We start from the raw sequence: 12,902 nt of genomic DNA on the forward strand, positions 1-12,902 counted from the left end.
AGGCAGATATTCTGTTTGCTCTTGTAATTTATTTACAAATATTAAAAACTACATACCATCTTCATTCTAAACCAGAACACATGTTCACCTTCACGCTGCTGCACTAACTCATGCGCATATCCAAAAGGTTTATTTTACATTTTTAAAAAACATCTAAAATCCTTAGCCTACGGACAGAACAGAGCTGAGCGCTGCTGCCGATTCAAACATATTGCACAGCCTGACTTCATTCAGATTTTTTTATGTTCATAAATAGTGCAAATGGCATCTTTTTAACAGGAATGTTCTAGAGCCTTAGTCAGATATAACAAAGTGAACTCTGTACATTGAACAAAATCAACACAAAGCAGGAACAAAATCCATCTTTGTCTAAGAAATAAAATAATTAACCAGAAAGAAAAACAAGAACAAGAATCAACAAATGTGTACAGATTGCCACAGACAACAAAATAAATCTTCTCCTCTACGGAGAACAGAATCCACCTGAAGGGCCCAGGTGAGTTTTATTCTGTCAAAAAACTAAAAAACAAAACAACAACAAAAAAACAGTAAAAACAAAAAGTACAAAAGTAGCAGGTTGTTAGAACTGAAAAAAAGTCCGGTTTTAGCTCCACACGGACTCTTGGGTCAGAGTCAGCTACATTTTCTATCCGGTCTACTTCTGTGTTTTAGTTTATCTCTCAGGACACAATGAGTGGACTTCTCAACGAGCATCCCTGCAGCAGTTAGAGGGGAGGGGGGACTTAGCTCTCCACAGAGCAGTAACTCTGGGAAAATCTCTGTCCTGTCCAAACAGGGAACAGCAGAAGGGTTGATGGGGTGAGGGATTAGGAGGTGAGGGCACAGGCAGTGAGGAGTTAGGAACCCACTCAGGAAAACAACACAAACAAAACCAGGCAGATGGAGCTTCCACACTGCTCATCCAGTCCAGTGGTGTCTGTCTGCCAAACAAGTGCTGGTGGGGGTTGGGGGGGGGGGGGGTGCGGGGACTTACTTGATGTTGTTGGCATCGGCCACAGCTGCTGGGAAGGAGGAAGTTGAGAAAGAGTCTTTTATGGGCTTTGTGGACGGGCCAAGAACGTGTCCCGGCAACCAGCCCTCGGCCTCGGGTGATTGGCTGTCGGCTGGCCGGAAAACCAGGTACATATTCTGCTGATTGGTAGCCAGGACTTGGACCGTATCTCCTCTACTGACACAGATCTCGTTCTCTTTGAGTGCAGAGTAGTCCTGAGTGACCCGCATGGTGGAGAAGAGACCGTTACAGCCGCTGTCTTCGTGCTGAAAAGAGGAGAGGGGAGGCAGAAGAGGAGGAGGTGGTGAGGAAGCACCATCGTGCAAAGAATCAACAGGGTTTCTCACCTTAAAGCTGAAATCAAATATTCCACTACCTTCATAACCAAGCCAAATATCATCTGGAGAATAATACGCTGAGGAACCAAGGTGACAACAATGCTGTGCCAGCAGTAAAGCATGGTGGTGGCAGTGTACTGCAGCTACCCACTATACTGTAGACTACATTTGAACGTTGGCTTTTAAAACAGCTTGGCTGCAGAGCATATGCTGCACTTAAACTGCTTAAAGAAAGAGACTGCAAAATAAAAACGTAAACAAAAGAGCAAACTCCGTACGCAGGAACTCACGCTGGGCTCAAAGCAAGAGGAGCCGCCATTGGAGGTAGACACCTTCAATGGGCTCTCGCCTCTCTCCATGTCCTTATCGCTGAAGTCCAGGGCTGAGGATGGCCGGCTGTGAGACGATGACGATTGCCTGTTCCCTGATGATGAAGGCCGTCTGATCAGAGAGGAGCCGCCCTCTTTGTTTTGACACTGCTGGAACATGATGGGAGACTGCAGAGCTGCAAACACACAAAAGGCTGGACTTTATGGTTTTTGTTGAGCTGTAGAGAAAATATGGCAGCATTTTGATGCAATTTCTTCCCATGCCTTTCTACAACACAGTGCTGTTTCTGATTCATTTATACAATAACTATCATTTCATTGATGTGAGGATGAAGCCAAAATATTTCATGCTTTGGCCAAATCTTGAGACTACAACTAACAAGTTACAGTAAACTATCTTCTAAATGGGTTAATAAATTTGAAACAAGGATACATTTTATTGTAAGTATTTGATCACTGAAGTCAGGATCCAATCAGAATGTTAACATTTAATCTTATGCTGCAGTTATCAGTCTGACCGCTGTGAAGCAGCACTACCTGACCGTACCTGACAGGAAGTCGTTCTGCGCATCCAGGATGTTCTGGATGTGTTTGACCCACACCTGCTTGATGTCGACGTTAGCAGCCTGCAGAGTGAAACGCTCTGACGAGCCACGAGAGAACACAACAAACTTGCAGGGGTCGTTATCTACCGTCTCCTCTAGACCCAGGTTGGTCACCTGTCAAAAATGATGCCACCATTATGTCACCTGTTCAGTCATGTGAAATTAAAACCCTTATAGCTCATAGCAGCATGATCGCCATCATCCACCCACCTTAATGCTCTTTTTGAACTGGTAGCCAGGTGTGGATGAGCCTTTCCTGAGTAGCTCGCTGAAGATGACAATTTGCTCAAAGAGGAAGACTCTGCGTTCTTTGGATCGGGACAGAACACCACCATCCTGCTCAGTCACAAAGAAGGTTTCCTGCTGTAGTAGTTTGCCCTGATTGGCCAGATTCCCCTGCAGAGACAGCCAGGGTGGCTTTAAAGGCTGAACTTTCTGAAGGATTCCAGCTGTGCAGGGAGAGTCAACTGTAGGCATGAAAACAAACCTCGTATCCCTGAAGCCGGCCCAGATTCATCATGTCATTGCACAGTTTAGGAACCTCAGACATCAAGTCCACAGCTTTCTGAAATAAGACAGAGCTTTCAATCCTACGATCCTCAGTCTTTAGGTAAAACGGTTATGCATTCTGGATGCAGGCTGGACTCTACATGCTAGACACAATATTTACCAGACACAAACAGCATATTAGATCAAAATTACCTCAATTTGCTTACAGTCCATGCCAGCCTTGCCACTGTACTTCAGGTAGTCCTGAGAAAAAATATTAGCACCAAATCAATAAACTTCACAGTAACACACACAGGTCAGTTCACAAGCGACAGTGCCTTGATGAAGTATCATAACCCTTGAAGAAACAAACTTCATGTATTTTATAGACTAAACATAAAGAGCACAATTAATGGAGAGGAAGTACAATGACACATGGCTTTACATTATTTTAGTAAATAAAAGTTTCAGAAACAGCACACCATCTACAACTATCAAGGGATCAAACTTCTCAGCCTTCTCAACGAAGGCTGAGAAGTTTCTGAGAAGGCTGAGAAGAAGCACGTCTGAATCAAAGATTTAGATCATTAATAGTATACTCGGCTCACCCGCTACTACCATCTAATGTAGAACAGATTACTGGATCAATGTGTGCTTCTGTGCTTTTTTGTCTCTCTTGTTGTGTCTCTGTTCTGTCTTCTGTAACCCCAGTCGGTCGAGGCAGATGACCGTTCATACTGAGCCCGGTTCTGCCGGAGGTTTTTCCTTCCCGCTAATGGGTGGTTTTTCTTCCCACTGTCGCTTCATGCTTGCTCAGTATGAGGGATTGCAGCAAAGCCATGTACAATGCAGATGACTCTTCCTGTGGCTCTACGGTTCCCCAGGAGTGAATGCTGCTTGTCGGGACTTTGATGCAATCAACTGGTTTCCTTATATAGGACATTTTTGACCAATCTGTATAATCTGACCCAAACTGTATAATATGATTGAACTTGACTTTGTAAAGTGCCTTGAGATGACATGTTTCATGATTTGGCGCTATATAAATAAAATTGAATTGAATTGAATTGAATACTGCACCTGAGTATGTTATACTGCTATCCACCCCACAAACATGGTTGTGAAGTTTGTGGACGACACCATTATGGTGGATCTAATATCCAATGTTGATGAAACCAACTACAGAGAGGAGGTCCACAACCTGACAGTGGTCCTTCATACACAACCTCATCCTGCAGCCCAGCAAGAGCAAGAAGATCATAGTGGACTACAGGAGGTCCAGTGAGACTGAACACACTCCTTTCTGCATACAGGGCAAGTGGCGGAGCGCATAGACAGCATCAGGTTCCTGGACATTCATACTTCCTCTGATCTCACCTGGACTGTGAACACCTCACACCTGGTGAAGAAGGCCCAACAACAGTAAATCTTTCTTTCTCTGGAACTGAAACCAACTGGACTTTCTATTCAGCAGCTCATAAACTTTCATGAAGTTACAATGGAAAGCATCTTGTGTCTCAGTGTGGCAGTGTGTTATGGGAGCTGCACAGCACGGGAGAGGACGGATTTAGCATTGGTGGTTAGGAAAACACAGGGGACTGTGGGATGCATGTCTACAAGATCTAGACATGATTTAAGCCACAAGCATCCAGAAATGGGCCAGACATATTGCCACAGATCCCATCCACCCACGCATTGGACTGTTTGTCCCATTTCTATCAGGTAAACTATTCAGGCTGATTAAATAAAAACACAGACTCAAAGCTGTGAAGGCTATCGCCCCCTGCTGAGAACCATACAAACCACCACCACATTTCATATTCTATTACATGTTCACAAACATCCTCCTGGTTCCACACGTTCTTGATCTAATGAGAAATATTTACTCTCGGTTTCCCAGGGAATGTTTGTTTGGACATCCATGCGAATTGCACAGTTCTTTAACTTGAACAGTTCTTTGTGTATGTAAAGTAAAAACGTGAAAAGCTTGAAGGGTATGAATACTTTTAAAAAGCCCTGTAAGACACAGTGGGAGACACTAGGGACATGTCAGTTGGTCAGATCACTGTTAACGATAACGAGCAGCAGAGTCAGCTCAGACGTGGTTCATACTTTGTCTGTAGGATTATGGAAATGACAAGCAACAGTAAACTATGCCAGGCCTCAGTTTAAAAAACATTAAGGTTTTATGCTGTTGTAGTCCCAGCGCACCTTTAGCAGCAGCTGGTACTTGGTGATCCTCTGGATGGGTTTGATGAGAAAGTCACTGATGGACAGTTTGGACTGAATGTCCTGCTGGATTCCCTGAAAAGCAGAATAACACCAACACACAGAGAATTATCTAATGTTTGCTGAAATACTTTGGCCTTAGTCTGTGGAATGACCATGGGACAATAAGAACACATAGAAAGTGACCATATTAAAAAAAAGGACTGGCTTGAGTTGGTCTACTATAATAAAAAAGGGAGCCTTTCAACTAAGGGACAAAAGATTACTTACTTCAAAGTATTTGTCATATTCTGCAACAATGTACTCTGATTTGGGTTTATTCTGACAGTAAACCACATACATGTGCAGTCTTCTCTCCTGCAACACAAACACCAGGTCTTCACTCAGTTCATCACAGGGAGAGCTTCTTCATATTAAAACGTCCAGCTTTTGCCTGTTCCTTACATGTTTGATGAAGAGTTCAGGGAGGAGCTCGTTGTCATCCACGCACTTCTCCAGCTCTCCTACAAAGAAGCTGAGACAGAACAGAGGAATGTAAAGAGCAGCCACAGACGGCCTCTAGGTGGTTCCAGTACTTCCACACCATCTTAAAAACGTACTCTCTGTGCCAGTCATAGATTCGGTGAATGTTCCCAAATACTATTTTCTCTTTTCCCTTCATGTCCTCTGAAACGCCCTTCTCTTCGATCCGCTTCATGAAGCCCTGCAGAGAAAGGAGAGGTGACGGTCAAGCTGCTGTGCTCTGCATGGCCTAGCTGGTAACAGCAGAGTATGGAGCTTTACCTCCACCACGGTACCCAGGTCTTTGACGTAGTCCTTCTCGGTCTGAATGAGCTCGTTTAGAACAAAGCTGAACACACAAAGCACAACATGTATAGATCAGCCACATCTTCAGCTGACACAATCACCTTGAATATCAGTGATAGTTTATCTGGCACCTCCTTGTATTGCTTCCAATCTTACCTCTTACCGTCTACAATTGGTTCAACCCTAGAAGAACACATCACAGTCTTCCCCAGTCACTGCAGGTCTACCTCAGGGTTCTGTTCTAAGTTTTCTGTTTTCTAATCATCCATCTTCTTCCACTTGGTCTCATTTTCAGAACATCCCACATTGACTTTGACTGTGGCAGATGACACTCAGCTCTACCTCTCCACTAAGCCTAACGCCACCCTTCCACCATCCTTTGTTTTGGAACGCCAGTATGACATTAAATCACGGTTTACTTAAAACTTCCACAAACTGATCTCCAAGAAAACGGAATTTTTCCTTATCAAGTCCACTAAATGTAGTAGTTTCCACATTACAGTTGATGATGCAGCAGCTTCTCCCTACCTTCAAGTTAAGAGTCAGTTATTATCACATGCCTTGGAGTGCATATTTCTACTATTAAAACGTCAAAAGTCTCCATCCATCTCTTTCACTGTACAACACTGCCATCCTCACATGTGATCAACTAGATTGCTGTAGCTACCTTTTTTCATTTGTTCTTCTAAAATCATTCATAAAAAGCTCAGACAATCCAGAACAGAGCCAATCCAATCATCACCAGATCCCCCTTCTCCTTAAATTCTGCACAGGTTCCCCATCAAATACCATGTGCATTACATGATTCTCCTCCTCACTTTCAAAGCCCTCAATAAGTTGGCACTGCCTCGCAACACAACCCCATCTTTGAAACCCTCTCCAACAAATCAATTATGACTCCGATTCTTTGTTCTCATTTAAACATCATCTAAAAACTCACTTATTTAAACTTGTTCCGTGTAATCTCATTACTTATTAAACAAATCATTTTATTGTAATTTGGTATTATACATTGTTTTATTGTTTATCTGTTTTATTGTCCTTGTATCTTTTCTTGTTCTGTGACCTTTAATGACTTGAGTGCATTAAAATAAAATGTATTATTTTAGTATTATTAAGAAGATTTGCCTCAGTACTCACGTTCTGTGTCTCATAGCTTTGGCTTTCTGGTCCAGTTCAACGTTGCGTGGCTGAACTGGAGTGTGTTGTTCCGTTGGAGATGGAGGGGTGAAGCCTGGATATGGTTCCACAGTCTGAAGACACGACAGGGAACGAGCACAGTTATCCATTTACAGTGTAAACCTTCAGGAGGGGCATTCAGGGTGCTGATGTTTCCAGCAGGGGGCAGTAGCTGTGAACAGATCTCATCACAAGCAAGCCACCTATTTGCTTCCTTTGAGTGACGTCATGCCCATCAGCTGATTACTGAACACACAGCTGTTTGCAGCCAACCTCAAATAAATATCCTGTCATGAAAACAATCCACGATGCCTTGAACCGACAAAATAAAGCAGTGCAATAGTTAGGTAACATCCCAGAGCTTCTGCTCCACTGCTTCAACTATATCTGTTGTGTCAGGAAATAACTGAGCATTTGACATTTTTCAATCACATTTTGTTGGCAACAAAACAACTAAAACCATGCTTTTATTTGAGGATTCATAAATTTCTGCTGGAGCCCAAAGTACAGAGGTTCACATTACACAAAAAGTTCCCCAAATGTGTTGTTTTCAGCAGCAAATAATCTGTGAGGTAACTGCAGTTTACTGCTCAGTGCGTTCCTGGAAACCGAGTGAAAATCTGGATGCCTCCAATTTAATCCTGTTTGCTGCACAATTTAAACCTGCTATAAGATTGAGATGAAACCAAAGTGATGATAGGTCAAAAACTGATCTAGTCAGATTTTAGAGGTGCTGGCGCCTGATCCAAACAACTTACAGACACCCTGTTGCTCTATATTGATCAGAAGGAACTGATAATGAAATGTGATCACTGGTTGTGAACCTAAAGCTTTTTGGTTTAGGGAAGAGTTCTACCTCTATGCCCAGTTTACCCTGGGGATCCTCAAGGCTCCATTTTAGGTCCCATCTTCTGTTTGTAACCTATGCTTCCTTTTCAGTCTGTTTCTATAAAGCATAATATTGATGGACAAACTTCAGATCTACTTGCCCATCCTAGCAAACAGTCCATTCTTTTCATACCATGCAAAATTGCCTCAGCCATTTATAAACATGGAGAGAAGCAAACTTTCTGAAGTCTGAAAACTGAAGTCATTTTATCTGGACAAACTGTAATCTAATCTAATCTGTAATCTAATCTAAACCGTAGTGTTTTCAGCTCAGTAAATTCTTACAGTCATTCATTCGCAAGAAACTTCGGTGTGACCTTTGACAGTGGCTTTAAATTGGTTATAGACCAATAAGCTTAGTGCTAAACAACAGCTTTTCCTCAGTAAATTCCTACATTCCATTAAAGGAGTTTGATAAAGTAATTCACACACTTGTTACATATTGCTTGGATTGTTGTAACTCTCTATGCTAGTCTTGATAAATCTGCTTTGCCACAGCTGTACAAAATACTGCTGCACTCCTATGAACTCAGTGTTCTGATGACATGTGCTTGCCTCGTTCTAATCGTATGGCAACACCACATTTAGTTAAACTGTACAGCCCTACACAATCCAGAAAACTCCTAGTAGGGCCCTTCTCTTTGCTCTGGCTTTTAGTTTCAGTTAGGCAAAATAGTAGTCCTTTTTATAGTGCTAATTGCCATGCTTATTTTTTGGATTACATATTCTATTTGGTAATATTTGGTTTATCGTTCTATTGTACATTACATTCAGCCGTTTAAGTTACAGCGCTTTGGCCAGCAATTGGTCATTTAAATGTACTGGAGGTCCTATAGGCTAAGCTGAGGCATTAATCCAATCAAGATGGTGACCGCATGTTTTTATAAGATGCTTTTCGTTTTGCCCTTTTACCATTTTGTGTCTTTGGAATTTTGGTCTTTCATAAAAGAGTAATATAAAGCTTTCCTAACATACAATAGCACTGAATTAAAAGTTAAGGAATGGAACGTCTCATCCATCACTTTAATGTGTGGTCTGTCTCAAGGCCACCTACTTAGATCCAACAGATGTCCACACATAGTTACTGTGTAAAGAAGAGGTGGCGGTCTGCTGGCTGGATGGGAGAGTTTTATAGGCCTAAGGTGGCTTCTAGTTCTAAAATCCCTGATATGGGGGGAACAAAAGTTATTTTGGTGACATCTGTTCTAAATCTCATGGATATTGTACAACGGATAGTTCTATCCTCTAGCTGGTCACTCACCATCTTGGTTTTGACCAGTTTCTCTATGGCGCTAACCAGCTCTGCAGCACTGGGGACGTCAGAAGACGACTGCAGAGATGTTAACAAGGACGAAGACTTGGAGAGGAATGCAGAAGAAGCAGCAGGTTAGATAGAAGGAAAGAAGGAAAACATGCAGTAAGAATCCAGTTAAAGGCACATTGAAGAAAAGCAAAGCTGTTACTGAACAAAGCAAGGAAACTCCATGTCAAATCCCATTTGGATTTTTCAAAAAAATTAAATAAAATAGTACTTTCTATAGAAAAAAGACATGTTTGTTAATGCAATAACAAAAGTGATGGGATTAGAAAGAGTGTAAACTGAACAGCAGACAGGCTTAAATGGGAGTAACCTGTAGTTGGTGCACTGCTGTTTTTAAGGACAGCGCACCAACTACAGGTTTCTCAAGAGCGAGCCAGCAGAGTTTACTAAGACTCCTGGATAGATGTTGAAATGTTTTCAGAAAGAACTGAACCAAAGTCCGGCTGCCTGCCATTTAAGCTTGTTTGCTGTTGCAGTGACACGGGAACTGAGAATTTGCACAGGCAGTGTAAACTGAAGATACTGAAGACTACATTCCAAATAATAATAATAATAATAGTGGAAAACCTGTGATGATAAAATAGAAGAATTAGGTTCAAGGATTAAGATTTTATTGGACATGAATGAGTTTCTGTTTGAAGCAAAGGTTAATAGCCTGAATAAACACTCCAAGACATCCACACCTCCCCTGTTACCTTGTCTTCTGGAGCTGAAGGGTCCTTCATGATCTCCATGGGGGGAGGAAGAGGAAGGTGGGGCTCATCATCAGGCTCTGGCTCCTCCTCCCCACCACTTTGCATCCCGGGAGATGACTTGGATAGAGGGTTTCCATCCTTAATCCTCACTCTCTGCCACAGGAGACATTGAGCAGTTAATGAGGAAACTCCGTCTTATTAATTAGTGTAACAATATTAGATAACTATGCCCCTGTGGTGAGAGCTCCTGTTTTAGATTAAACCAGTCCATGAAGTCTGAATGAACCCACACAGTCCTGTGAGCTTCCTTTTCTGTTTGCTTTGTTCAGGTTTCTGTGAAGCATAAAGATCTGTTGAACAGCAAAGTCAGGCCCGTTCCTCTCCAACAGAACCATCAGCTAGACTTGTTCTAAAGCGTTTTCCTCTAGTCTACATCTTTGTCACACATCTTTTATTATCATCATGAATAATAATAATCATAATAATAATAATAATAATATCAGAGCAGCAGACACAGCAGGATGTGCTGAAGCTCATCATTTGGTCATCTGCTTTGAAAGACTGCATCTTAACACACTCACTGGATTAGGGGGAAGTTTTGTAAGGGATAAAAAAAGAGCTTTTAATTATTAAAATAGACCTATTATGTTGCTCAAATATGGATGTAATGGGGAGACTGCTGGATGCTGACTGGGCATAAAACACTGAGGTCCCGAGGTCAACCTGCTTCATGGTTCTTTATATGCTTCATGGATTTAGAGCAACAGGTGAACCACAGACTCTACACGGGTTTTTAAGAAGGAAAGTGAGCACAGTTCAGCAGTGATGGGAGAAAAGTGTTCCTACTGGAAACCACATTTAAAATCCAGTCAGCATCAAACAGGCTTTAAGAAAACAGCAGCAGCTGCTCATGAAAGCTTAAGATCCTAAAAATATTTAGATCTTTTTACATTGCTGTGGATTCAGTGGCCTTCATGTATCAGTTGTCCGACAGGAGAACAGAAGATCCGCCCTAGCCGCTGAGCAACATCGTGGTCACTTTCTGACATCCTCCTGCCCGACCCTAACATCCGTCCATTTTTCTGATCATACCTGGGTAGCACTACATACAGCTGGAGATGTTTTCATTGCACAACCTACATTAGTCTAGCAGTTTGAGCCCATCCTGACATAAAGCAGGAGATGACCTGGTTGGCTAAGAAATCAGCGCTGCTGTCAGCTATTCTAAACAAAATTTGAATGATATACCGTTTATCTGATCCCCCTCTGTGAACCCCAAAACATTCTGGTAAGACTTAATTATACAGACCGATTCAAATCAATTTCCATATGTTGAGATCTTGAAGTAATCTTATTTATTCTACTTTACTTAACTACATTATTAAGCTCATCCAGATTTTGGCAGCCTAACCTGACAGGAAGAGGAATTGGTGAAGCTCATCTGCATTGGTGCAACGTTCCAGTAACTGAATGCATCTGTGATCAGCAGACCTGTGTATGTCCTGCTGTTGCTTAGCAGCTAGCGGACAGTGTCATCTGATGTCCCTACATGTGTGCTTGTGTGTTAAACAGAACTGATCTAATGACTCAAGACGCATTTTAATGGCAGGTGTGAATGGTTGCTTTTACCGCCAGGACAGATGCAAATCCTTTCTGGTTGTATAGACAGGCAAAAGATGCAAAGTCCTGTGTTGTATAAAGTCAGTGGTGCTGAACAGCTCCACAGTAGAAGCCTCTGAGCCGGTCAAGCAGCCATAACAGGCCCAACCCGCTCAGGGAGACCCGCTTAAAGATTGTCAACAGCCCACCAAACAAAGGAAAAAGGATTCAAAGCCAGTTTACATCTTTCCCTCCCAGGATCTGAGTTTCAACACAGATTTTGATCTTTTTACTGGGGCCGGCCCACAAAGGGCCTGATAAACAGCAAAGGTTGTGAATGCGAGTCCACAGATGTTGGACTTCATTTTTGTCATATCAGTAACCTGGAAACGTATTCATGACAGCGATCCAGAGCGTGTGTGTGTCTGTGAGCACGTGTCAAACAAATAGAACCCTCTTTCTAAAAAAAGAGGAACTTTGCCTGTTTACTTTCCATGATGCAAATGGAGTTATTATATCTTTACAACAACAGCACAAGTTTAGCTTTTAACGCTGCAGACAGGGGCCCACAGAGCAGGCTCCATAAAAGCTTTGTGGGGGAACAACGACCAGAGAAAAAGGATCTTCACAACAAAACCTGTAGTCCCGCGTGTCCTCTGAACTTATTTGGTCATTTAGAGACTTTTTCTAAAATGAAATTCAGAAAATATTTGGAATAAATTGAAGTTTCTTTAAAAGCTGGCTCTAGCCTCGCTGCTTACCTCTTCTGTGTCCTCCTTTCCAGGCTGACATAGCTCATTGACCTTTCCACTGACAGAGCCAGGTTCTGGAAAGAAACAGGCACAATTTACCAGCATAGCAACAGAACATGTTCTGTCAGCTTTCACAGCCACCTTTACCCCATTCTGTCTGCACAAGATGCTCTTTTCAACAAAGCAAAGGTTTCCTTCATCAATACATACGAGGCTGAGGACGGTGATGGAAAGCAGATCATATCACAGTCTGATATCACAGTCTTTACAGACATTCTCGTTCTTTGTTGACCCACTAATTACCATACCACTAACCTCAACATCACATCTGAAGAAAACTTTTAGTAAAGTGCTGTAAGGATGGGAATCAGGCTTCACACTGAGGATGAACCGTTATGACTGGCTGAGCAGCAGCAAACATCTGGCGTGTCTGAACGATGTGAAAAGGCTCAGTCTGCTGAACTAGCTCAGACACAGCGCCTCTTTTTAACCAAGATTACTGAACTGCTTTTAAACGTTTGCTTCTTTCCACTTTAGTTAAGCATGTTTTAGCAGAAGGGAAATAAATCCTTTTTTCAAGTTGTAGAAATGTGGATATTTAATCACGCTTGCGTCGATGTGCCCAGTTCTCAGCACCACGGATACATGTGCACACAGTG

At 42.3% G+C, this 12,902-nt stretch overlaps 1 protein-coding gene across 3 annotated transcripts in view; it reads right to left on the bottom strand.

Moving 5' to 3' along the window:
- kalrna (kalirin RhoGEF kinase a) overlaps positions 1-12,902 on the bottom strand; it is a 254,875-nt gene that overhangs the window by 40,917 nt on the left and 201,056 nt on the right. The window contains exons 42-56 of one of the 3 annotated variants that reach the window (XM_036138725.1): positions 12,253-12,317; positions 9,893-10,045; positions 9,138-9,233; positions 6,950-7,062; positions 5,786-5,852; positions 5,602-5,705; positions 5,447-5,516; positions 5,273-5,359; positions 4,985-5,077; positions 2,987-3,037; positions 2,772-2,849; positions 2,495-2,680; positions 2,227-2,398; positions 1,629-1,855; positions 995-1,278 (exon numbers count right to left, since the gene is read on the bottom strand). In XM_036138725.1, coding sequence (XP_035994618.1) covers positions 995-1,278; positions 1,629-1,855; positions 2,227-2,398; positions 2,495-2,680; positions 2,772-2,849; positions 2,987-3,037; positions 4,985-5,077; positions 5,273-5,359; positions 5,447-5,516; positions 5,602-5,705; positions 5,786-5,852; positions 6,950-7,062; positions 9,138-9,233; positions 9,893-10,045; positions 12,253-12,317 — 1,846 coding nt within the window. The remainder of the gene's footprint in view (positions 1-994; positions 1,279-1,628; positions 1,856-2,226; positions 2,399-2,494; positions 2,681-2,771; positions 2,850-2,986; positions 3,038-4,984; positions 5,078-5,272; positions 5,360-5,446; positions 5,517-5,601; positions 5,706-5,785; positions 5,853-6,949; positions 7,063-9,137; positions 9,234-9,892; positions 10,046-12,252; positions 12,318-12,902) is intronic. The other 2 variants (XM_012878426.3, XM_036138726.1) reach the window with 2 other exon arrangements.

Source organism: Fundulus heteroclitus, chromosome 7 (genome assembly GCF_011125445.2).
Source record: "Fundulus heteroclitus isolate FHET01 chromosome 7, MU-UCD_Fhet_4.1, whole genome shotgun sequence".
In the NCBI taxonomy this organism is placed as follows: Eukaryota; Metazoa; Chordata; class Actinopteri; order Cyprinodontiformes; family Fundulidae; genus Fundulus; species Fundulus heteroclitus.